At 40.6% G+C, this 27,475-nt stretch overlaps 1 protein-coding gene across 1 annotated transcript in view; it reads left to right on the top strand.

The window, feature by feature from the left end:
• The window catches only part of FRMD7 (FERM domain containing 7), a 299,794-nt gene that overhangs the window by 190,022 nt on the left and 82,297 nt on the right, over positions 1-27,475 (top strand). Inside the window, exon 9 of the mRNA XM_053714655.1 lies at positions 18,329-18,424. Within this exon, the coding sequence (XP_053570630.1) occupies positions 18,329-18,424 (96 nt within the window). The remainder of the gene's footprint in view (positions 1-18,328; positions 18,425-27,475) is intronic.

The following is a 27,475-nucleotide window of genomic DNA, read 5'->3' as shown; positions in this document are numbered from 1 at the left end:
TCACACTGCAAAGCCGAGAGTTCTGAAACTCTCCGAGCAGAAGAGATAGCAACAAGAAACAAAACTTTCCAAGATAACAACTTAATATCTATGGAATGCAAAGGCTAAAATGGAGCCTGCTGCAAAACTTTAAGAACAAGGTTAAGGCTCCAAGGAGGAGCAACATATTTACACACAGGCCTGATCCTGATCAAGACCTGACAAAAAGATTGCACATCTGGGATGTCCGCCAGACGCTTGTGTAGCAAAATAGATAAGTAGAAATCTGACCCTTCAGGGTACTCACTGACAAACCCTTCTCCAGACAAAATCCTAGGAATCCTGACCCTACTCCAAGGGTAGCCCTTGGATTCACACCAATAAAGATATTTATGCCATATCTTATGGTAAATCTTACTAGTAACAGGCTTGCGAGCCTGAATCATGGTCTCAATGACCGGCTCAGAAAAACCACGCTTAGACAGAATTAAGCGTTCAATCTCCAAGCAGTCAGCATCAGAGAAATAAGATTTGGATGAAGGAAGGGACCCTGAATCAGGAGGTCCTTTCTCAGAGGTAGTCTCCAAGGTGGAAGAGACGACATCTCCACTAGGTCTGCATACCAGATCCTGCGAGGCCATGCAGAGGCTATGAGAATCACTGATGCTCTCTCCTGTTTGATATGAGCAATGACTCGTGGGAGGAGAGCAAACAGAGGAAACAGGTATGCCAGCCTGAAATCCCAAGGGACCACCAGAGCATCTATCAGAGTGGCCTGTGGATCTCTTGACCTTGAACCATACCTTGGAAGTTTGGCGTTCTGCTAAGACGCCATCAGATCCAACGGAGGAAACAGGTATGCCAGCCTGAAATCCCAAGGGACCACCAGAGCATCTATCAGAGCGGCCTATGGATCTCTTGACCTTGAACCATACCTTAGAAGTTTGGTGTTCTGCTAAGACGCCATCAGATCCAACTCCAGCACCCCCCCATCTGATAGTTAAGCTGGAGAACACCTCCGGATGGAGTGCCCACTCCCCGGGCTGAAAAGTCTGTCTGCTCAGAAAATCTGCTTCCCATTGGTCTACTCCTGAATTGTGGATGGCAGATAGACAGTAATTATGAGCTTCCGCCCACTGAATAATCTGAGCCACCTGATGGTTGATGTAAGCCCCTGAGGTCATGTTGTCTGACTGGAACCTGATAAACCGGGCTGAGGACAACTGGGGCCAACCCATCAGAGCATTGAAAATTGCTTTTAACTCCAAGATGTTTATGGGGAGAGCAGACGCCTCCCAAGTCCAAAGACCCTGCACCTTTAACGAGTCCCAGACTGCTCCCCAGCCCAGCAGGCTGGCGTCCGTGGTCACAATCAGCCAGGAAGGTCTCCAAAAGCATGTGCCCTGAGACAGATGTTCCTGAGACAGCCACCACGGGAGAGTGTCTCTTGTCGACTGATCTAGAAATATCCTCTGAGACAGATCCTCATGGTCACGTTCCATTGACTGAGTATGCATAACTGCAGAGCTCTCAAATGGAATCGAGCAAAGGAAATGGTGTCCATGGAAGCAACCATCAGACCAATTACCTCCATACATTAAGCCACTGTTGCCCGAACAGTAGACTGTAGCAAGAGGCAAGATGTTTGGCTCTCCTGATCTCTGTCAGAAATATCTTTATTGATAGGGAATCTATTATGGTCCCTAAGAAAACTACCCTTAGCTGGAACAAGGGAACTCTTTTCCAGATTCACTTTCCATCCATGGGAACGTAGCAAAGACAACAAGATCAGAGGCTACCGACGTATCTTCCTCATCAGACTTATGAGAAAGAGCAACTTGTATAGCCGAAACTGGATCAGAAACCTTCCTATCTGAATCTCTAAATTTCCTCTTGCGTTTTCCCTGTAGCATAGGAATGGCAGCTAATGCCACAGATACAGCTCTAGGCAAAGATGCAATCGCAACCGCTCCGTATAGCCTTAGCGGAGAACGGAACACAGAAAGTCACATGATCGGCCTTTGAAGCTGCATCACTAACTCTCAGCACGCGCTTCAAGCCGAAAATAGCAGACCTTCTGGCCTTTCTTTGGACCAGAAAAAGAACAAAAAGACTAGAATCAAAGAGAAAGAGAGAGGCGCCTCATGGGACAGTATCGTAACAACCAGAGAAGGCAAACAATGAGGCAGCCCGTGATGGGGTATACTCACAAGGATAACGGCATATGAGAATGCCTAGTAGAGCGGGACGGGACTTTAGGTCGCCCGACAGACATACACAGCAGTGCGTGGAGACGTCAGGTCACGGGGTCCGTTCAGCCAATCAGCGGCCAAAGAGAATCGGCATCAGACGTCAAAGCTGTTCCGGGAGTAGCCAATGCTAGGCTTGTCTGCCAGGTCTGCTGACTATGCAAAAGCTCTCGTCTAATGACAGTCTTCAATGATTCCAGTGGTACCTGCCCGCTCAGAATCTGCTTCTGCAAAAAAGGCGCATAGAGTTATGTCCTCCTCCTGCAGTTCCTTGGTGCAGAGCTGAATCAAAACTGAATTCTTACTTCTTGATTGAAGGACACAGATTTGTGAGTACACATGAAAAAAACCTTTGGGAGAAGGTTTTTTTTTTTTCTAGAAGTCTTTCTGAAATCCTTAGTAGCATCAACATAATATTCAATGGTCTAACAACATCCAAAGAATGCAAAGACTCTTCAGAAGTATTTTTTTGGATTATTGCACAAGGATGGAACTATAATTTCCCTATTAAAGTGGTGTTTGAAGAAACAACTTTAGGAATAAATGTAAATGTAGTCAGCAAAACATTTCTTTTGATGAAAAATCAGATAAGGAGACTCACAATAGAGAGCAGACAATTCAGAAACTCTTCTAACAGAAAAGAGAGCCAAAAGAAACAACACTTTCCATGAAAGTAGTTTAATGTCCAATGTATGCATAAGCTCAAAAGGAGGAGCCTGTAAAACATTTAACACTAGGTTAAGACTCCAAGGAGGAGAAATAGGCCTAATAGGTTTAATCGGGATTAAAGCCTAAACAAAACAATGAACATCAGGAAGGTTAGCAATCTTCCTATGAAATAATACTGAAAGAGCAGAGATTTGTCCTTTTTGTCCTTTCAAAGAACTGGCAGATAAACCTTTATCTAAACCATTCTGCAAAAACTGAAGAATCCTAGGAATAATTATGGTTGATACATTATGAAATATAAGTTTTTCAAATTTTGTCTTACCTCTTCCTAGAAACAGGCTTACGGGCCTGAATCCTCTATGGCTGAGAACTAAGCGTCCAATTTCCATGCCATCAAATGTATTGACTTTAGATCTGGATGGAAGAAGGGACCTTGAGACAGAAGGTCTGGCCCAAGAGGAAGAGGCCATGGCGGGCAACTGGACATACGGACCAGTTCCGCATACCAAATCCTGTGGGGCCACGCTGGGGCTATTAGAATCTCAAATGACTGTTATAATTTGATCTTGGAAATCACTCTGGTTATTAGAGACAGAGGGAGGCATATATAAGCAGGTTGGAAAGACCAAGGAACTGCTAGAGCATTCAACACCTTTGGCCAAGGATCCCTGGACCTCACAAGGTACCTGGGAAGTTTGTTGTTCAAATGAGAGGCCATCAGATCTATTTCTGGTAGGCCCCAGTGTTTCACAATCAGATAAATTACATCTTGGTGGAGAGGCCACTCTCTCAGATGTAGGGACTGATGACTGAGGTAGTCTGCCTCCTAGTTGTCTACTCTTGGGATGTGAATCTCAGTGATGAGGCAGGAATTGACTTCTGCCCAAGAGAGGATTAAAAATACTTCTATCATGGCTAGGGAACTGCGAGTTCCCCCTTGATGATTGACATAAGCTACTTCTGGTAACATTGTCTATCTGAAAACGGAGATAAAGCTCCCTTTTTCAATGGCCTGATGGGCCTGAAGAGTGCACGGATTTCCAAAACATTGATTGGTGACCTCCCCTCCCGAGGATGCCAACCTCCTTGTGCTGTTAGAGACCCCCAGGCAGCTCCCCAAACTGAAAGACTTGCATCGGTGGTGATTACAGACCAGATAGGATGAGAAAAGAAGCCCCCTGAATAATAGACTGGTGATTCAGCCACTAAGTCAGTGAGAGGTGCGTACTGGTATCTAAGAATATCGCTTGGGATAACTGAGTATAATTCCTTGCACCATTGGTGCAGCATACAAAGCTGAAAAGATCTCATATGAAATCGAGCAAATGGAATTGCATTTGAAGCAGCAATCATGAGGCCTAGTACTTCCATACACAGAGCAGTTGAAGGGAATGAGAGAGACTAAATGTTCAGACAAACTGATATCATTTTCATTTGTTTCTGTTCTGTCAGGGAAAGAGTTATGGACACTGAATCTATCTGGAAGCCTAAAAAGATAACCTTTGCCTGAGGAATCAATGAACTATTTGGTAAATGTATCCTCTAACCATTTCTTTGAAGAAACAACAATAGTTGTTTTGTGTGAAATTCTGCTAAATGAGAAGATTGAGCTTGTACCAAGATATTGTCCATGTAAGGAAATACTGCAATACCCTGAGCTCTGTTTACAGATAAAAGGGCACTTAGAACCTTGGTAAATATTCTTGGATCTGCAGTTAGAACAAATGGAAGAGCAACAAATTGATGCTTTTCCAGAAAAGAAAATCTCAGAATCTGGTAATGGTGTGGGTGAATTGGGATGTGAAGGTAAGCATCCTGTAAATATATTGTGGACCTAAAGTGACCTTGTTGAATAAAAATTGTTTCCATTTTGAGAGTTGATATTCTTACAAATTTGAATTGGTCTAAAAGAGTCTTCCTTCTTTGGTACAATGAAGAGATTTGAAAAATAATATCATCCCCTGTTCCTGCAAAGGAACTGGAACAATTACTCCCATATATTCCAGGCCTGAGACAGATTAAAGAAAAGCTTGAGCTTTTATTGGATGTTTTGGAATATGTGTGAGAAAGAACCTTCCTGTGGGAGGTCTTATTTTGATTCGATAAATTCGATATCCCTGAGAAATAATGTTTTGAATCCAGGGATTTTGGACTGATTGTGTAACCAAGCCTTTTAAAAAGGGTTTAATCTGACCTCTACCAGTAATACTTAGTTGGGGGCCGTACCTTCATTCGGTCTTAGAGGCTTGATTAGATTCTATTTGCATTTGTTCCAATTTGAAGTGGGTCTCCAGACTAAGCCAGAGAGTTTAAGGGAGGAGTCCGTTTTCTGTTCTCTATTCTGATGAAAGGAATGAAAACAATTAGGATCTTTAAATTTTCCTTTTCATTTTTTGTCTTGAGGAAGAAAAGCTCCTTTTCCTCCAGTAATAGTAGAAATAACAGAAACCAGTTGATACCCAAAAAATTTATTTTCTTGGAAAAAAAAGAGATAATCTAGTTTTAGACACCATGTCAGCATTCCAGGATTTAAGCCATAGGGCTCTACTGGTAGGTATAGCTAGAGACATGCTTTTGATGTTAATTTTCATAATATCAAATACGGCATGCAAATAAAATTGTTTGCATTTTGAAGTAAATTCAATATATTAGAATATTTAGGCTCAGTGTATAACTGCTGTGCAAGACAGGTTAACTAGTAAGTAGAAGCAGCAGCCACATCAGCAATAGATATAACTGGTCTAAGTATATAGCCAGTGTGCTACAATGCCCTTCTTAGATAAGATTCAAGTTTTCTGTCTAAAGGGTCTTTAAAAGAATTACGTTTAGCTAGAGTGGAAATGCCCCCATCAACTTTGCGGACAGTTTCCCAAAACTCTACGTTAACAGCAGGTAAAAGATTTATTTATTTAAACCTTGTAGAAGGGTTAAGAGATACACCTGGTTTAGACCATTCCTTAGCAATCCTATCAGAGACAGCATCCGGTATAGGGAAAATCTCAGGGAGATTGACAACAGTTTTATATACTGAATCTTCACAATTACAGAGTTCATCATCAGAAGGTTTAGATTCTTCAATCCCTAAAGTGACTAAGACTTCCTTCAAAAGAGAATGAATATGTTCAATTTTAAATAAAAATGAAGAATTATCAGGTTCTATGTCAGATGAGGGAGCCTTAATGTTAGAGGAATCCTCATCATTTGACGATACTTCAGTATTTTGTAAATCAGGAGTCCTCATATATTAGTCGTAGAAAGTGAAATTTTAACTGACTTTTTTCACTTATTCGAAGGCCTTAGTGCAGCAAAGGCCTTCGTGATGGCAGTAGAAATGATTTTTTTTTCTGTAAGTACTCCATCTGCATTTACCTGTAACGAGGAGACAGTAGGTGCATTAGTACACATAGAAACATCATTGAGATAAAAAAAAATCGAAACGAGTCACATAAATGAGCTGAAGAAGCTACTTCAGTTGTTTTACAACTGTAGAAAGGTGTTCAGTAGACTTAGTTCCTATGGTAAATTTAGAGACAGATTGGTGCTGCTCCATCATGGCAAAACATTTTTGTTAAATTAATGCAATAATTGCTATTACAACCCCCTTAAGGCAAGCTTTTTGACAAAAATGAAAAAATATGGCCCCTTTATATAGCGTTGCATGGACCTTAAAGAGCTAAGCAAAAGCAGGCTAGGTAAGCTGTCAGTGTATGCTAATTTTCAGTTACCATTTTATTTGAAAAAAGGGCACGCTAGTATTCTACGTGTGCACGTCCATTGATGTGCAGCTTCCTGTTAGGCCAACGTTGACGTTCTATGATGCGTTGTCGGTTTTCAAAGGTTTGCGTGTATTTTGACGCAAGCTTCCGATTTAATCCTATATTCATGTACTATGGTTCGCGAACCCGACAAGTATTTTATGCGTAAGATTTGCAGTGCGCATTTGAAAACAATTTTGCACAAAAAAAGGCAAGGGGAATTGTAAGTATCTGTCCCAGGGCTATATACACACATATAGTTAAACTTTTAAACATTTAAAAGTGCCCATAAACATAGCTGTCTATTTAAAAAAAATACAAAACATACCCATAGAAACTCGACCACTTAGCAGCAAACCAGTACTGAAGCATATCAACAGAGGTAATGCAATAGGAGAATAATGTTGATCTGTAAAGGGAGGCAAAGAATGAATCCCTGCGACCTATGAAGGACCCATGAGGCGAAAACATTGTATCATGAGGTAGTACTCTCTTCACAGCCCTCTGACAAGCACTGTACTCTGGCTTCAATATTCTTTGAAGCGCCTTTCACTGAAGAAATCAAGCACATCATCATGCTTCAACCACCTACTAAGGAGACAAAGTTTAAAAATAAGTTATGAGTGAGGTGGGAGGTTTTTGTTTTTAATATTTTTTTTTATTGATTTTTCATAATAAACAAAAAACTGTTTGACATAAAATAGCAATATATATACAGCATATCCATCATGTATGTTTACAGAAACATGGCAATAAACAAAAAACAACCTAGAACAAGCCATATAAATTGCTGAGTAGATTCAAACCTTCCACAGTAGTTTAGCAGTGTTACTATTACAATGAAACATTAAGATTAATATGTAATAATTAGAAAATTGACTATTCATGCTTGTAAAGCTCATTTTGTGAACTCTTTAGTCATGTGTGTGTAACATAGTAAAAAATAATTAGATATCTAACATGTTTTATAGTAATCTTAATGAATTCCAGTCAGCCATAAAAATGATAAATTCTATAAATTCAATGGATTATCAAAATCAATCATTGTTCGAAAGGTTGTAAAGCCTTCCCTTTATCCATGAACTTATGTTGAAACATACAAACAAACAAACAAACAAACAGTGAGATATTCCAGAAGCTGCTTAACCTGTGGTAGAGGAAATTATTAGTTTAGGTTGAAGATATATGTGAAAGTCTACTCACAGGTTATATATAATGATATATGATTGCATTTGCAGTATTTTTCGAGGGAAACAGCATAAACACACTCTGAGCATAATTACAAGAGTGTGTACATGAGTGGGGGGAGAGTATATAAAAGTAGGGATTATTAGTGGAGCATCATAAGTGTTGAGCTTGATACCATGGCCACATGGTTTGTAAAGTTTGCTAAAGGGGTTATAGGTATTAATAGGGAATAGCTATTCTTTCATTTAAGGGAAGCAAATACCACCTATATAGAAAACTATTGAGCAGAACAATGTACAGAGCATTACCTCAGCCACTGGCAGCTCCTTTACATTAAGTAGATAGTTTGCAATTATAAAGGAATTGTACATAATCTCCCTAACTCATTTGTGACTGTACTCCTCAGAGGTCCTCAGAGGTCCCTTTTTGCATTAACAATAATTATAGGCCTATATCAGAGGTCACCCTTAAGTAGACCATATCAGGTATTATTACCCTTAAATACAAGAAGGGTATATGGGAAAAATTTGACCTCCTATTTATATATACTAGAGGACACCTATAAGTAAACTAAAGCACAAAAAAATCTAAACTGCTAGGAGAAAAACAAGCCACCTATACATAGTTAATCACTATAAGGGATGGTTTAAATTGTATGTAAATATTCAAAGAGTGCACTACAGTAATTAGTGTGAGACAGGTGACAGAGTAACCTCAATAATCTTACTTAGCTTGGAATATTAACCTAGAGTATAAAATACCCTAAATAGAAAAAGCAATGTGTTGTGTTGTAAGCTGTGCCCAAAATGTACGCAAGTCAGGCAATACTCATAAGTTGCAGTAATCGTCCCATATTGTATAGACCAAAGTCAAGTTTTGTTCGGAGTTACCAAGACATCAGGAGAAGCTATTTAGAAATGCCTCCAGGGTCCCAACTCAAGATCGATGTATCTACATCTTAAAAGTCACTAGGTGGTTGAGAGGGTGATCTCCTATTTGAAATCGATGTCCAGTTATGTCTTGTGTGTTGGGTGCAAGTACTCACTAACATCTTCATGGGAGAAAGAGCTGTATATACCTGATTCGGCGCAAACTGTGTTTGATGAGTAGGAGACAGTCCCTTTCCAATCTTAGCTATCGGTGCACTGCTCCATGGCCTAGACTCCAAATCTGCACCACATTGGGGTTCTAGGGAGGTAGGCGGTAGTGCCGGGGCCCCACAATGCTGCCGAACTCACATGCCATTGAAATAGGATCGGGAGAGGTAGAAAGCATGCTGATCTATCTATCGGGTTCTTGTAAAGCACGACTATTCACCCGTAAGGGTCTCAAGGTGCTGAGGGTTGCAGTTCAGTCAATGAGCCAGGTCTTGAGGTCCTTTCTGAACTTAGTTAGGGTGGTAGCTTGCCTGAGGTGCAGCAGGGGGGGGGGGGGGCGGCTGTTCCAAGTCTTGGCTGCCAGATGAGAGAAGGATCTGCCTCCCGCTGTGGTTTTCATGATGCGGGGGATGATTGCGAGGGCTTGGTCGGCTGATTGAAGTTGTCTGGTGGGAGTGTAGAAGCTAATGCGGTGGTTCATGTATTCGGGACCGATGTTGTGGAGGGCCTTGAATGCATGGGTGAGAAGCTTAAAGGTTATTCTTTTGTCGATGGGGAGCCAGTGCAGGTCCCGCTGGTGTTTGGTGATGTGGCATTGGCAAGGGATGTCGAGGATGAGTCTGGCCGAGGTGTTCTGGATGCGCTGTAGTCTCTTTTGGAGCTTGATGGAGCCGACGTGCATTGCCGTAGTCCAGTCAGCTGCTGATGAGGGCATGGGTGACAGTCTTCCTGGTCTCGGTTGGGATACATTTCAAGATCTTTCACAGCAGGTGGAGTATGTGGAAGCAGGCAGAGGAGACAGCGTTGATTTCTCCAACATTGGTGTGTCCGGTCCACGGCGTCATCCATTACTTGTGGGAATATTCTCTTCCCCAACAGGAAATGGCAAAGAGCACAGCAAAAGCTGTCCATATAGTCCCTCCCAGGCTCCGCCCCCCCCAGTCATTCTCTTTGCCGCTCTGAACAAGTAGCATCTCCACGGAGATGGTGAAGAGTATGTGGTGTTTAGTTGTAGTTTTTTATTCTTCTATCAAGAGTTTGTTATTTTAAAATAGTGCTGGTATGTACTATTTACTCTGAAACAGAAAAGAGATGAAGAGTTCTGTTTAAAAAGAGGTGTATGATTTTAGCAGCAGTAACTAAAATCGATTGCTGTTCCCACACAGGACTGTTGAGCTGAGAGAACTTCAGTTGGGGGGAACAGTTTGCAGACTTTTCTGCTCAAGGTATGACTAGCCATTTTTCTAACAAGACTGTGTAATGCTGGAAGGCTGTAATTTTTCCCTCATGGGGATCGGTAAGCCATTTTCTTAGACTCAAACAGAATAAAGGGCTTATTATGGGCTATATACTGGTAGACACTTTTAGGGGCTAAATCGATTGCTTTATTTATGGATTATATGCAGTTTGAAGTTGAATTTCACACTTTTTTAATATTGGGGAACGTTCTTAGCGCCAGGCACTTGTTAAGACACCTTCCCAGTCAGGAAGGGCCTTTCTCTGTAGTAGGCAGAGCCATTATTGCGCAGTTACTTTTGAGTTCAGTACATGCAGCTGCATGTGTGAGGGTCTGGTATCCACTGAAAACGTTCCTAGAAGGCTTCAATTGGTATCGTATACCCCCCTGGGATTGGTGAAGTCACAGCAAAGGCTGTGGCTGGGACTGTAAAGGGGTTAAAATTACAAACGGCTCCGGTTTCCACATTTTAAGGGTTAACAGCTTGAAAATTGGGGTGCAATACTTTGAATGCATTAAGACACTGTGGTAAAGATTGGATAATTCCTTCATAGTTTTTCACATATTCAGTAATAAAGTGTGCCCTGTTTAACATTTAAAGAGATAGTAACGGTTTTGTTTTAAAACGTTTTTTGTGCTTTATTAACCAGTTTAAGCCTGTTTAACATGTCTGTACCTTCAGATAGATCATGTTCTGTATGTATGGAAGTCAATGTGGTTCCCCCTTCAAATATATGTGATAATTGTGCCATAGCGTCCAAACAAAGTAAGGACAGTACTGTCACAAATATTAAGGTTGCCCAGGATGATTCCTCAGATGAAGGAAGTAGACATAGTTCTACATCATCTCCTTCTGTGTCTATACCAGTTATGCCCGTGCAGGCGACCCCTAGTACTTCTAGCGCGCCAATGCTTATTACTATGCAACAATTGACGGCAGTAATGGATAACTTCATAGCTAATATGTTATCCAAAATGCCAGCATTTCAGAGAAAGCGTGATTGCTCTGTTTTAAACACGGTAGAGCAGGAGGGCGCTGGTGATAATTTTTCTGTCATACCCTCACACCAATCTGAAGTGGCAGTGAGGGAGGGTTTGTCAGATGGGGAAATTTCTGATACAGGAAGAATTTCTCAGCAGGCAGAACCTGATGTTGTGACATTTAAATTTAAATTAGAGCATCTCCGCGCATTACTTAAGGAGGTGCTATCTACTCTGGATGATTGTGACAATCTGGTCATCCCAGAAAAATTGTGCAAGTTGGATAAGTTCCTTGAGGTCCCGGTGCACCCTGATGCTTTTCCGATACCTAAACCGGTGGCGGACATAGTGAATAAGGAGTGGGAGAAGCCAGGCATACCTTTTGTCCCTCCTCCTATATTTAAGAAATTGTTCCCTATGGTCGACCCCAGGAAAGACTTATGGCAAACAGTCCCTAAGGTCGAGGGGGCGGTTTCTACACTAGCCAAGTGCACGACCATTCCTATTGAGGACAATTGTGCTTTCAAAGATCCTATGGATAAAAAATTGGAGGGTTTGCTTAAAAAGATTTTTGTACAGCAAGGTTACCTCCTTCAACCTATTTCGTGCATTATTCCTGTCACTACAGCGGCGTGGTTCTGGTTCGAGGAACTGGAAAAGTCGCTCAGTAGGGAGACTCCGTATGAGGAAGTCATGGACAGAATTCACGCACTTAAGTTAGCTAATTCCTTTATTTTAGACGCCGCTTTGCAGTTAGCGAGGTTAGCGGCGAAAAATTCAGGTTTTGCAATTGTGGCGCGCAGAGCGCTCTGGCTAAAGTCTTGATCGGCGGATGTATCTTCCAAGACAAAATTGCTTAATATACCTTTCAAAGGTAAGACCCTTTTTGGGCCAGAATTGAAAGAGATTATTTCAGACATCACTGGGGGAAAGGGCCATGCCCTCCCACAAGATAAACCTTTCAAGGCTAAGAATAAGTCCAATTTTCGTTCCTTTCGCAATTTCAGGAACGGACCGGCTTCCAACTCGGCAGCCTCTAGACAAGAGGGTAACGCTTCCCAGACTAAACCAGCTTGGAAACCAATGCAAGGCTGGAACAAGGGTAAACAGCCCAAGAAGCCTGCTGCTGCTACCAAAACAGCATGGTAGCCCCCGATCCGGGACCGGATCTAGTAGGGGGCAGACTCTCTCTCTTTGCTCAGGCTTGGGCAAGAGATGTTCTGGATCCCTGGGCACTAGAAATAGTCTCTCAGGGTTATCTTCTAGAGTTCAAGGAACTACCCCCAAGGGGAAGGTTCCACTTGTCTCACTTATCTTCAAACCAAATAAAGAGACAGGCATTCTTACATTGTGTAGAAGACCTGTTAAAGATGGGAGTGATACACCCAGTTCCAACTGTGGAACAAGGTCAGGGGTTTTACTCAAATCTGTTTGTAGTTCCCAAAAAAGAGGGAACTTTCAGACCAATTCTGGATTTAAAAATTCTAAACAATTTTCTCAGAGTTCCATCGTTCAAAATGGAAACCATTCGAACAATTTTACCTACAATCCAGGAGGGTCAATTTATGACTACCGTGGATTTAAAGGATGCGTATCTACATATTCCTATCCACAAAGATCATCATCAGTTCCTAAGGTTCGCCTTTCTGGACAAGCATTACCAGTTCGTGGCTCTCCCATTCGGGCAAGCCACTGCTCCAAGGATTTTCACAAAGGGGTCCCTTCTAGCGGTTCTAAGACCAAGGGGTATTGCAGTGGCACCTTATCTGGACGACATCCTAATCCAAGCATCGTCTCTTTCCAAAGCAAAGGCTCATACAGACATTGTTCTAGCCTTTCTCAGATCTCACGGGTGGAAGGTGAACGTAGAAAAGAGTTCCCTGTCTCCGTCGACAAGAGTTCCCTTCTTGGGAACAATAATAGATTCTTTAGAAATGAAGATCTTCCTGACAGAAGTCAGAAAGTCAAAGCTTCTAAACGCTTGTCAAGTTCTTCACTCTATTCTGCAGCCTTCCATAGCTCAGTGCATGGAAGTAGTAGGGTTGATGGTTGCAGCAATGGACATAGTTCCTTTTACTCGAATTCATCTAAGACCATTACAACTGTGCATGATCAAGCAGTGGAATGGGGACTATACAGACTTGTCTCCAATGATTCAAGTAGACCAGATGACCAGAGACTCACTCCGTTGGTGGTTGACCCAGGTTCACCTGTCCCAGGGAATGAGTTTCCGCAGACCAGAGTGGGTCATTGTCACGACCGACGCCAGTCTATTAGGCTGGGGCGCGGTCTGGGATTCCCTGAAAGCTCAGGGTCTATGGTCTCGGGAAGAGTCTCTTCTCCCGATAAACATCCTGGAACTGAGAGCGATATTCAATGCTCTCCGGGCTTGGCCTCAACTAGCGAAGGCCGGATTCATAAGATTCCAGTCAAACAACATGACAACTGTAGCTTACATCAATCATCAGGGGGGAACAAGGAGTTCCTTGGCGATGAGAGAGGTGTCCAAAATCATCAAATGGGCGGAGCATCACTCCTGCCACCTATCTGCAATCCACATCCCAGGAGTAGACAACTGGGAGGCGGATTATCTGAGTCGTCAGACTTTCCATCCGGGGGAGTGGGAACTTCACCCGGAGGTGTTTGCCCAGTTGACTCAATTATGGGGCATTCCAGACATGGATCTGATGGCGTCTCGTCAGAACTTCAAAATTCCTTGCTACGGGTTCAGATCCAGGGATCCCAAGGCGACTCTAGTGGATGCATTAGTGGCGCCTTGGTCGTTCAACCTAGCTTATGCGTTTCCACCGTTCCCTCTCCTTCCCAGGCTTGTAGCCAGGATCAAATAGGAGAAGGCCTCGGTGATTCTGATAGCTCCTGCGTGGCCACGCAGGACTTGGTATGCAGACCTGGTGAATATGTCATTGGCTCCACCATGGAAGCTACCTTTGAGACAGGATCTTCTAATACAAGGTCTATTCGAACATCCAAATCTAGTTTCTCTGCAGCTGACTGCTTGGAAATTGAACGCTTGATTTTATCCAAGCGCGGGTTTTCAGATTCAGTGATAGATACTCTGGTCCAAGCCAGAAAACCTGTGACTAGAAAGATTTACCATAAAATATGGAAAAGATATATCTGTTGGTGTGAATCCAAGGGATTCTCCTGGAGTAAGATTAAAATTCCTAGGATCCTCTCCTTTCTCCAAGAAAGTTTGGATAAGGGATTGTCAGCGAGTTCTCTAAAAGGACAGATTTCTGCTTTATCTGTCTTGTTACACAAACGACTGGCAGCTGTGCCAGATGTACAAGCTTTTGTACAGGCTTTGGTCAGAATCAAGCCTGTTTACAGACCTTTGACTCATCCCTGGAGTCTAAATTTAGTTCTTTCAGTTCTTCAAGGGGTTCCGTTTAAACCCTTACATTCCATAGATATCAAGTTACTATCTTGGAAAGTTTTGTTTTTGGTTGCTATTTCTTCTGCTAGAAGAGTTTCTGAATTATCTGCTTTGCAGTGTGACCCACCCTATCTGGTGTTCCATTCAGATAAGGTTGTTTTGCGTACCAAGCCTGGTTTTCTTCCAAAGGTTGTTTCCAACAAGAACATTAACCAGGAAATAGTTGTTCCTTCTTTGTGTCTGAATCCAGTTTCAAAGAAGGAACGTTTGTTACACAATTTAGATGTAGTCCGTGCTTTAAAGTTCTATTTAGATGCAACAAAGGATTTCAGACAAACTTCTTCTTTGTTTGTCGTTTATTCTGGAAGGAGGAGAGGTCAAAAAGCTACTGCTACCTCTCTTTCTTTCTGGCTGAAAAGCATCATCCGATTGGCTTATGAGACTGCCGGACGGCAGCCTCCTGAACAAATCACAGCTCACTCTACTAGGGCTGTGGCTTCCACATGGGCCTTCAAGAACGAAGCTTCTGTTGATCAGATATGTAAGGCAGCGACTTGGTCTTCTCTGCACACTTTTGCTTCTTCGGAGGCTATTTTTGGGAGAAAGGTTTTGCAAGCCGTGGTGCCTTCTGTTTAGGTAACCTGATTTGCTCCCTCCCTTCATCTGTGTCCTAAAGCTTTGGTATTGGTTCCCACAAGTAATGGATGACGCCGTGGACCGGACACACCAATGTTGGAGAAAACAGAGTTTATGCTTACCTGATAAATTACTTTCTCCAACGGTGTGTCCGGTCCACGGCCCGCCCTGGTTTTTTAATCAGGTTTGAAAAATGTCTCTCTCTATACACTACAGTCACCACGGCACCCTATGGTTTCTCCTTTTTTTCTCCTAACCATTGGTCGAATGACTGGGGGGGCGGAGCCTGGGAGGGACTATATGGACAGCTTTTGCTGTGCTCTTTGCCATTTCCTGTTGGGGAAGAGAATATTCCCACAAGTAATGGATGACGCCGTGGACCGGACACACCGTTGGAGAAAGTAATTTATCAGGTAAGCATAAATTCAGTTTTTTCGGTCCATGGAGAGCGATGAGTCTAGGATGACGCCTAGATTTCGTGCATGGTCAGTGGGGGTTGGAGGGTGTTCGAGGGCTGTGGGCTACCAGGAGTTATTCCAGGCGGATGTGGTGGGACAGAGGAGGAGGATTTTGGCCTTGTCTGCATTCAGCTTTAGGCAGTTGTAGCTCATCCAGGTGGCGACTGCTGTCAGCCCTTCGTGGACGTTTCTCTTGGCGGTGGTGGGGTCACTGGTGAGAGATAAGCTGGGTGTCGTTGGCATAGGAGACGATGTTGAGGTTGTGTCATCGGGTGATGGCCGCGAGAGGGGCCATGTAGATGTTGAATAGGGTGGGGCTCAGCGAAGAGCCTTTGGGTACACCGCAGCTGATCTCTGTGGGCTTGGAGGTGAAGGGTGGGAGTCTAACTTTCTGGGTTCTGCCAGTGAGGAAGGAGGTGATCCATTTCAGGGCTTTGTTGCGTATGCCGGGGTTGTGTAGGCGGTTGCAGAGGGTGATGTGGTTGACAGTGTTGAATGCTGCTGAGAGGTCTAGGAGGATGAGGGCGGCGGTCTCTCCTCCGTCAAGTAGAGCAAGGATGTTGTCTATGGCATAGAGGAGGGCGGTCTCGGTGCTGTGGTTGCTCCTAAAACCGGATTGGGAGGGGTCCAGGGTGTGGTTGGCCTCGATGTGGTCAACGAGTTGCACATTGATGGACTTCTGGATGACTTTGGCTGCAAAGGGGAGCAGAGAGATGGGGCGGTAGTTCTTCGGATCATTGGGGTCAGCCATAGGTTTTTTCAGTAGGGGTTTTAATTCTGCATGCTTCCAATCATTTGGGAAGGTGCCGGTTTTGATGGTGCAGCAGAGCTCGGGGGCAATGTTGTAACCCGCTTTGTTGAATATGTGATGCGGGCATGAGTCCGAGGGTGCTCCGGAGTGGATCGATCTCATGATTCTGATGGTGTCCTCTGTGGTGAGAGGGCTCCATATGGTCCGTGAGGGGTAGGTGGTGGTGTATTTGGGTGAGGTATCGGTGGGTCAGCGGTGGTGGATGAGTTCTGGGGCGCAATCTTGCGGTGGAAGTACGGTGTAAGGTTATTGCAGAGGTCCTGGGAGGGCGGGATGTCGGTGTCGCTGTTGGGATTGGAGAATTTATGTTAAGTGACTGGCACATTGTGTCTACCAATGCAGTATGGTGTCTGTCTAGTAGGTACCGCATTTCTGCAACTAATGATATGCAAACCGCCATGACCATCCTTCACAACAATCCATTTAAAAAGAAAAACTGCTGGAGTTGAGTATGTCTTTCTTGTCAACAGCAGGGCCTGTAGAAATAATGTAAGAGTGCTGTGTTCCCTTTCCAAAATGGCGCCTATCAATCTCGATTTGCCAAGTGGTCACAAATCATGATTCCAGCTGAAGTCGGACAAACTCTGCAGGACCCACAATGAGATTATTTTGATCTTGGGTGTTCACATTATAATGATGGGCATTATGCCCCTTAGTTGCACGGAGCAACCTTAACCTGCGACCGCTCCGAGGTGGGAGGATTTTTATAGGCTTTTGGGGTTTAGGAAAATTTGACTCCTCCTGCTAGGAATGTATATCCCATACGTAACAGCTCATGGACTCGCCACCTATATGAAAGAAATTGCATACTCTATCTGAATCATGAAAGAAACATGTTAAGTTTCATGTCCCTTTAGGTGCCGAATACATAAAATGCCCAATCATACAGAATTCATAAAGACTCTTGTAAAGAATTTTGCCTTGCTGTTGTGCTTCACAATTACAAAACTTACTAAAGTTGTATTGATTACATTTTTATTTCAGTTTTCTTTTAATGCTAATTTCTGTTTTGTGCAAATGATAAAGCTGATCAGTTTATAGAGGGTGTATCCTCCTCATTTTAATTAATGTGTATTGAAAAATGATAAAGGTGTTTTTGTTATGCCGGTATACTTGACAGTTGCAAGAAATGAACAATTGCAAGATAAATACGGTTCCTTGATTATAATATTATTAACTATTAACTGTGGCAGAGGCCAGGTACAAATCTATTTGAATTGTGCACATTTTTTTCAGTAAAATAGTTTTATTGAATCTAGGCCAATGACACTTTTCTTTATGGATTTAGAATCTAAGAGCTCCTCTTCACAAGGAATTCAAATTTTTGGTGTTGTAGCTCAACTGCTCTGTTATCTTCTTGCTATCTTTTTCTTTCATGATTCAGATACAGCATACAGTTTTAAACAACTTTCCAGTTTACCTCTATTATCAAATTTTCTTCTTATTTTTGGTATCCCTTTCTAAAAAGCATGGAGGTAAGCTCAGGAACATGCACGTGTGTGCAGCACTTTAAGATAGTAGTTTTGCAAGAATGTAATCCATTGACAAGAGCACTAGATGACAACACAATTTCCTAGCATGTAGTGCTTCAAACACATACCTAGGTATCTCTTCAACCAAGAATAGCATGGAAATTAAGCAACATTTATAATAGAAGCAAATTCTAAATATTTTTAAAATTGTATGATCTGTATGAATAAAAAAATAATTTAAAATGTGGGTTTCATATGCCTTTAAGAGTTATCATGTAGGGTTATTTCTCAAATGGACCAGTAAAATTTGCGAGGTTTGCAAACAAACACTATCACATGAGATACTACATTTAAAATGCAATGTCACAATATGCAATGAATATTTTGTTTTCTGTATAGGGTAATGTGAAGATAAACATTTTCAATTGGGCCAATATTAGGAAGCTGAGTTTCAAGAGGAAGCATTTCCTTATAAAGCTACATCCACATATTGATGTGAGTATCAATACACAGTAAATTCATGGACATATGGTTATATTTGCAAATTGATAGTACAACAAATTATATATTATAATCTATTTAAGTTATGTTAACCTACCTCCTTACTACATCAAGCTGTATGGTGTTGAATAAAAAAAAATCTACTTTATTACTAGAGTTGGAAAAGACCTAGGGGCCGATTTATCAAAGTCTGACGGACATAATACGCTATAGCGTATCATGTCTGCCAGACATCGCTGAATGCAGACAGCATATGCTGCCAGCATTTAACATTGCACAAGCAGTTCTAGTGAACTGCTTGTGCAATGCCGCCCCCCTGCAGATTCGTGGTCAATCGGCAGCTAGCAGGGGGTGTCAATCAACCCGAACGTATGGGATCAGGCTGATTGATGTCCGTAGCCTCAGAGGAAGCGGGCCAGTTAAAGAGCAGCAGTCTTAAGACTGGTGCTTCTTAACTGCTGTTTCCGGCAAGCCTGAAGGCTCGCGCGGAATCAGGGGTCAATCGGCCTCCTAGGCTAAGATTACAGTTAAACCATTAGCATTAGTCATTACTTTCAGGAAATACTGACACAGTCTAACTGTAAAAAAAATTACCCAAACAAGGTCAGTAATAGTTCAGAGAAAAAGACTGATTTTAGACTTTCAAGTGCTTTTTGAATCGATTTGAATCCCCCTACAGACTAGTAATTATGGTATCCTTTTACTACAGCACAACCTTTTAGCATGTTTTAAGCTGGAATACCAGCTGCAATTCACCTATAACTATAATATGGACATAAAATATAAATAAAATGCAAATTTATACTATTATTAAAGGATCATAAAACCCAGAATTTTTCTTTCATGATTCAGATAGAGCATGCAATTTCAACCAACTTTCTAATTTACTTTGATTATCAAATTTTCTTAGCTCTCTTGATATCCCTTGTTTAAAAGCATAGATGGAAGCTCAGGAGCGTGCTGGTGTCTGGAGAACTAAATTACAGCAGTTTTGCAAGCATCTTATCCTCTTCAAAAAAGAATACCATGGGAACAAAGCAAATTTGTTAATAGAAGTAAATTGGAAACTACATTTTTTTTTAATGCTGTTTGAATCGAAAAAGAAAAGTTTTGGGTTTCATATCCCTTTAACTCGCCGCTGCTGAATAACGTACACAAAAATAACCTCCCAAACATGAAGCATAACTCTACTCCCCACTAAAAGATACTCTCCACTCATGGGAACCAAAAACTTTTTTACCCATGGAACTTCCTTACATATGACATATGACACCCACGAGTGATCACTTACGGTTTTGCTCCACGTGGAGCCTGACAGTCTAGCAGAGCATCGGAAGCGATCAGACAGGCTTCTGATGCTCTGCTTTTGTGCTGAGTGCCTTGGTGGGTCAAGGCACTCAGTATCTATTAAAATAATATAAAAAATTATTAATATTATAAGCCCCATATAGCCCCATCTCCCCAAACCCATGAGGCTTCAAAGATGTCGATGCCCAGTGCATCTGAGGGCGTCCCTAGTCTGCCTCATCATAGGGGCAGGCTAGGGTCATCCAATCTGAGCTTGCTCTATAATTTATTTTTTAATAATAAAATATCCAGCTTGTCTGATCATGTCAATATTTGTAAATATTGACTCTGATCAGTGTGGATCTCCCTCCCTCTCCTCACTTGCGTTTTTGTGGGAAAGAGAGAGAGATCTGTGTTTAGGAGAGAGAGATATATTTGTTAAAAATTGTGAGACCCAAAGGTTATTTTCAGAGCCATTAACCCCTTGCTTGCCAGTGATCACTATACATCACTGGCAGTAGCACAGCTGCACTTTTTTGCTGTTTGTGCATTTTTTTAGGGGTTCATTTTTTTTAGTAATTTTTTTGTGAGACGGCCCATAGGCTCTTTTCAGAGCCATGTAGTTAATTTAAATTTTGTGTTGATTTTTTTTTTTTTTTTTCTGTGACAGATAAAATAAATAATGTCACAGAGAATATATAATGCTGAGGAGGCATATGCCATCCTTGCATCAGAGTCAGATGCCTCTATGTCTGACTCAGACCCCAATTATGACCCTGCCATATGTTCCGATACATCTGTGGCTGCTAGCCCCCCTGCCAGAAGGAGAAGTGTTGCTGCCATAATAGTCCTTATAGACTCTTACAAAACAATATAAAGTCTTCAGATCCAAGATTGGACTGAATAACCTTTTCTTCTTTGGGACAAAGAATAGAATTGAATAGAAACCCAATCCCTGTTCCTGGTATAATCACTCCTGAAAAAAATTCACAGAGTGTACTGAGAAAGAAAGAATCTTCCCATAGAAGGTCTCATTCTAAATATCTATTCAAACCCTAAGAATAATCTACTGTAGATTTTGGACTGAATTCATCTAAAAACAATTTAATCTGCCCCCCAACCAAAAGGGCTGGTTTGAGAACCGCACCTTAATGCAGTCTAATAACTAGTAATTATATAGCGTTTTTCTCCCAGAAGGAAACAAAAAAAATGCGTTTTCAGTGCTTGCACTCTGAGTTAACCAAATTAGCAGCTGATAAAAACAGTTATTATTAATCAAATAAATGGTACACAATAAATTGACCTTAAAAGGCAGAAGGGCTGTATTAACCCTGCCGGGATACGAATCTATGACCCTTGGATCTAGAACAAGTGTTTGTAGTCAGGACATTCACCAACTGATCTACATCACCGGACTAAAAGTAGGGCAGAAAAAACTCTAAACCTCCAGAAATAATGGAGATAATAGAAATCAAACAAATTATTATCCTAACAAGCTAGAGATAATAAAATATATTTGAAATCATAATAATAATAAAATATATTTGAAATCATAATAATAGACAAACAGTGATACAGTTTCAAATGTGTCTGTAGGTGAGAACTTAGGATCCAGTGATCATCAATCTGTTTGGTTTAGTATTCATGTGCAGGAATTGTCCACCCAGACTAAAACAAAAGTTTTAGACTTTAGGACGGCAGATTTTTCATTAATGGGAGAATACCTAAAAAACTATTTAAAGGGGAAAACTCTTATTACAGGGGTTCAATAACTGTGGGAATTTGTGAAAGGTACCATTTTAGATGCAACCGCACACTGTATTAGACATGTCTGTAAAAGTAAAAGAAAGAGGAAACCAATTTGGTTTTCCAAAGAAGTAGCACATGCTGTGAAGACAAAAAAAGATAGCTTATAAAAATTACAGACACACACAAGCAGATGATGATATGAAAATATGGAGACTCCAACAAAAAAAGACTAAGCAGTTAATTAGGAAGGTTAAAGCTCATGCAGAAGAGAAGATAGCACAGTCAGTAAAACATGGGGACAAAACATTCTTTAGATATATCAGTGAAAGAAGAAAAAATAAGGTAGGAATAGTAAAATTGAAATCAGTTGATGGTAGAATAATAGAAGGAGATAAGCAGATTGCAGACTGTCTCAATGATTACTTCTGTTCTGTTTTCACAAAATATTGTGAAGATACAATGTCTACATTAAGGGATTGCTACGAAAAATAGAAACAAACTTAACAGTAATCTTTTTACAGAGGATGAGGTTTTGTTAGCATTATCAAAAATAAATGTTACAAAGGCAGTGGGTCCTGATAATATTCATCCAAGGGTTTTAAAAGAACTTCGATCAGTCCCATTAACTGATCTGTTTAATCAGTCACTATTAACAGGAGCTGTCCCAGATGATTGGAGAATAGCAAATGTAATACATCTTCATAAAAAAGGGCAGCAGAGAAGAATCTGGCAACTACAGGCCAGTTAGTTTAACTTCAGTAGTAGGGAAATTAATGGAAAGCCTCTTAAAAGAAAGAATTATGACTTACATAAAGACAAACAATTTAGAGGACCAAAATCAGCATGGTTTTACTTCAGGGAGATCATGTCAGACTAATCTAATTGACTTCTATGATTATTTAACAAAAGTATTAGACAAGGGTGGAGCAGTTGATGTAGCATATCTAGATTTCAGCAAAGCATTTGACACCGTCCCACACAATAAACTTATTCCCAAACTATATCTCCTTGGTCTAGATTCAAAAATTGTGAACTGGGTGGAATGCTGGCTTAAGGACAGAAAACAAAGTGTCTTAGTAAATGGAGTTCATTCAGCAGAGGGGGCTGTTACTAGTGGTGTTCCTCAGGGGTCAGTTCTGGGGCCTGTTTTGTTTAACATATTTATCTGCGATATCAGCAAAGGGCTGCAGGGGAAAGTATGTCTCTTTGCAGATGATACAAAAATTTACAACAGAGTGGATGTTCCAGGGGGGGTAGACAAAATGAGAAGTGATATACAACAATTGGAGGATTGGACAAACGACTGGGATCTAAAGTTTAACACAGCAAAGTGTAAAATAATGCATTTAGGGAAGAAAAATCCAAATGTTAATTACAGACTCAATGACACTTTACTGACTGTTACAGATGAGGAACAGGACTTGGGAATTATTATTTCAGATGATTTAAAACTTAGTAAACAATGTAGTAATGCAGCGAGTAAGGCTAACAGAATGCTTGGATGTATTGGTAGAGGTATTTGCAGCAGAAATAGTAAGGTTCTTATGCCACTTTATAGATCATTAGTTAGGCCTCATCTTGACTATTGTGTGCAGTTCTGGAGGCCATATCTTCAGAAGGATATTAACAAACTTGAATCTGTGCAAAGGAGGGCTACCAAAATGGTACATGGTCTAAAAAATAAAACTTACCAGGATAGACTCAATGACCTAAATATGTATAGCTTAGAGGAAAGAAGGGAAAGAGGTGATATGATAGCAACTTTCAAGTACATTAAAGGGTTTAGTAAAACTGAGGCTGTGGGTATTTTACATAAAATGGAAAATTCAAGAACAAGGGGTCATGAGCTCAAGCTAAAGGGTAGTAGATTCAGGAGTAATTTGAGGAAGCACTTCTTTACAGAAAGAGTGATTGATTTATGGAATAAACTTCCTCAAGAGGTAGTAGCAACAAACACTGTGGGGGACTTTAAAAATGCATGGGACAAGCATAAGGCTATCCTACGAACTAGATACGTTTATACTGTTAGGTAAGGTCGGGCAGACTTGCTGGGTCTATGGCTCTTATCTGCCATCAATATCTATGTTTCTATGTTTCTAAACATAATAAAATGAATACATCAGAAGTAAATAAACAGAGTTATATACTTGAGAATCTGAAACTGCTTATGCTAATTGTTCAACAACAAAAAGGTTGAAAGAAAAGTAATGTCAGCCACAGATAAAGCTGAGCTAAAAATATAAACAGTATGTGAATATGCTCTACTTAGGTTATATTCAAACTCTAAAGAATCCTAAAATAAGTACCAATTTCCATAGAAATATTACAGTCCCAAAAGGGAATCAGGATAAACCATTCTTTAGAATATAATACAGATAGTATCTTGAATAGTAAAAAAACCTCAGGAGCAAATTAAAATCTTAAAATCCAGATATTAAAATAACATATGGCTAAATTACGAGTTGTGCGTTAGGTTTAAAAAGCAGCTTTAAGAGGTCCTAACGCTGCTTTTTAACGCCCGCTGGTATTACGAGTCTTGAAGGTACAGACTCACTGCTCACTTTTTTGGCCAGACTTGGAAATACCGCAAATCCACTTATGTAAATTGCGTATCCTCTTTTTTCAATGGGACTTGCATAGTGCTGGTATTACGAGTCTGCCAAAAAGTGAGTGGTACACCCTCTCCTGTCAACACTGGTACTGCATTTTTTAAAGTCAGTAGTTAAGAGTTTTACACTACAACGCCGTAGCATAAAACTCTTAACTAAAGTGTTAAAAAGTACACTAACACCCATAAACTACCTATTAACCCCTAAACCGAGGCTCTCCCGCATCGCAACACTAAAATAAAATTTTTAACCCCTAATCTGCCGAACCGGACATCGCCGCCACTATAATAAACATTAACCCCTAAACCGCCACACTCCCGCCTCGCAAACATTATTTAAATATTATTAACCCCTAATCTGCCACCCCTAACATCGCCGACACCTACCTACATTTATTAACCAATAATCTGCTGCCCCCATCGCCGCCACTATACTAAGGTTATTAACCCCTAAATCTAAGTCTAACCCTTACACCCCCTAACTTAAATATAATTCAAATAGATCTAAATAAAAATTCCTATCATTAACTAAATAATTCCTATTTTAAACTAAATACTTACCTATAAAATAAGACCTAAGCTAGCTACAATATAACTTATAGTTACATTGTAGCTAGCTTAGGATTTATTTTTATTTTACAGACAAGTTTGTATTTTAACTAGGTAGAATAGTTATTAAATAGTTATTAACTATTTAATAACTACCTTGCTAAAATAAATATAAAGTTGCCTGTAAAATAAAACCTAACCTAAGTTACAATTACACCTAACACTACACTATAATTACATTATTTCCCTAAATTAAATACAATTAAATAAAATTATCTAAAGTACAAAAAACCCCACTACATTACAGAAAATAACAAACAAATTACAAGATTTTTAAACTAATTACAACTAATCTAATCCCCCTAACAAAATAAACCCCCCCAAATAAAAAAATCCCTACCCTAAATTACAAATAGCCCTTAAAAGGGCCTTTTGCGGTGCATTGCCCCAAAGTAATCAGCTCTTTTACATGTAAAAAAAATTACAAATACCCCCAACATTAAAACCCACCACCCACACAACCAACCCTACTCTAAAACCAACCCAATACCCCCTTGAAGATCACCTTACCGGGAGAGGTCTTCATCCAACCGGGCTGAAGTCCTCAACGAAGCCGGGAGAAGTCTTCATCCAAGCCGGACAAAGTGGTACTCCAGACAGGCAGAAGTCTTCATCCAGACGGCATCTTCATCCATCCGGCATGGAGCGGGTCCATCTTCAAGACATCCGACGCGGAGCATCCTCTTCATCCGACGGCTAACACTGAATGAAGGTTTCTTTAAATGACGTCATCCAAGATGGCGTACCTTCAATTCCGATTGGCTGATAGAATTCTATCAACCAACCAATCGGAATTAAGGTAGAAAAAATCCTATTGGCTGATGCAGTTAGCCAATAGGATTGAAGTTCAATCCTAGTGGCTGATGCAATCAACCAATAGCATTGAGCTGGAATTCTATTGACTGTTCCAATCAGCCAATAGAATGCAAGCTCAATCCTATTGGCTGATTGCATCAGCCAATAGGATTTTTTTCTACCTTAATTCCGATTGGCTGATAGAATTCTATCAGCCAATCAGAATTGAAGGGACCCCATCTTGGATGATGTCATTTAAAGGAAACTTCATTCAGTCTTAGCCGTCGGATGTAGAGTATGCTCCGCGTTGGATGTCTTGAAGATGGACCAGCTCCGCGCCGGAAGGATGAAGTTAGAAGATGCCGTCTGGATGAAGACTTCTGCCCGTCTGGAGGACCACTTCGCCCGGCTTGGATGAAAACTTCTCCCGGCTTCGTTGAGGACTTTGGCCCGGTTGGATAAAGACTTCTCCCGGTAAGGTGATCTTCAAGGGGTTAGTGTTAGGTTTTTTTTAAGGGGTTATTGGGTGGGTTTTAGAGTAGGGTTGGTTGTGTGGTTGGTGTTTTTTTTTTTTTTTTTACAGGTAAAAGAGCTGATTACTTTGGGGCAATGCCCCGCAAAAGGCCCTTTTTTTAAGGGCTATTTGTAATTTAGGGTAGGGCTTTTTTATTTTGGGGGGGCTTTTTTATTTTATTTTGTTAGGGGGCTTAGATTAGGTGTAATTAGTTTAAAAATCTTGTAATTTGTTTATTACTTTCTGTAATTTAGTGTTTGTGTTTTTTTGTACTTTAGATAATTTTATTTAATTGTATTTAATTTAGGGAAATAATTTAATTATAGTGTAGTGTTAGGTGTAATTGTAACTTAGGTTAGCTTTTATTTTACAGGTAACTTTGTATTTATTTTATCTAGGTAGTTATTAAATAGTTAATAATTATTTAATAACTATTCTACCTAGTTAAAATAAATACAAACTTGCCTGTAAAATAAAAATAAATCATAAACTAGCTACAATGTAACTATTAGTTATATTGTAGCTATCTTAGGGTGTATTTTATAGGTAAGTAACATAATTTATGTAAGAACTTACCTGATAAATTCATTTCTTTCATATTGGCAAGAGTCCATGAGCTAGTGACGTATGGGATATACAATCCTACCAGGAGGGGCAAAGTTTCCCAAACCTCAAAATGCCTATAAATACACCCCTCACCACACCCACAATTCAGTTTAATGAATAGCCAAGCAGTGGGGTGAAAAAGAAAGGAGTAGAAAGAATCAACAAAAGAAATTTGGAAATAATTGTGCTTTATACAAAAAATCATAACCACCATAAAAAAGGGTGGGCCTCATGGACTCTTGCCAATATGAAAGAAATGAATTTATCAGGTAAGTTCTTACATAAATTATGTTTTCTTTCATGTAATTGGCAAGAGTCCATGAGCTAGTGACGTATGGGATAGCAATACCCAAGATGTGGATCTCCACTCAAGAGTCACTAGAGAGGGAGGGAATAAAATAAAATCAGCCATTTCCGCTGAAAAAATTAATCCACAACCCAAAAAAATAAGTTTATTTTCATAAATGAAAGAAAAAAACTTAAATCAAAAGCTGAAGAATCAAACTGAAGCAGCTGCCTGAAGAACTTTTCTACCAAAAACTGCTTCCGAAGAAGCAAATACATCAAAACGGTAGAATTTAGTAAATGTATGCAAAGAGGACTAAGTTGCCGCTTTGCAAATCTGATCAACTGAAGCTTCATTCTTAAAAGCCCACGAAGTGGAGACTGATCTAGTAGAATGAGCTGTAATTCTCTGAGGCGGGGCCTGACCCGACTCCAAATAAACTTGATGAATCAAAAGTTTCAACCAAGAAGCCAAGGAAATAGCAGAAGCCTTCTGACCTTTCCTAGGACCAGAAAATAAAACAAATAGACTGGAAGTCTTCCTGAAATCTTTAGTAGCTTCCACATAATATTTCAAAGCTCTTACCCCATC

Source organism: Bombina bombina, chromosome 1 (genome assembly GCF_027579735.1).
Source record: "Bombina bombina isolate aBomBom1 chromosome 1, aBomBom1.pri, whole genome shotgun sequence".
Classification (NCBI taxonomy): Eukaryota; Metazoa; Chordata; class Amphibia; order Anura; family Bombinatoridae; genus Bombina; species Bombina bombina.
The sequence above is the reverse complement of the archived record's forward strand: the minus strand, read 5'-3'. Positions and strand labels throughout refer to the sequence as shown.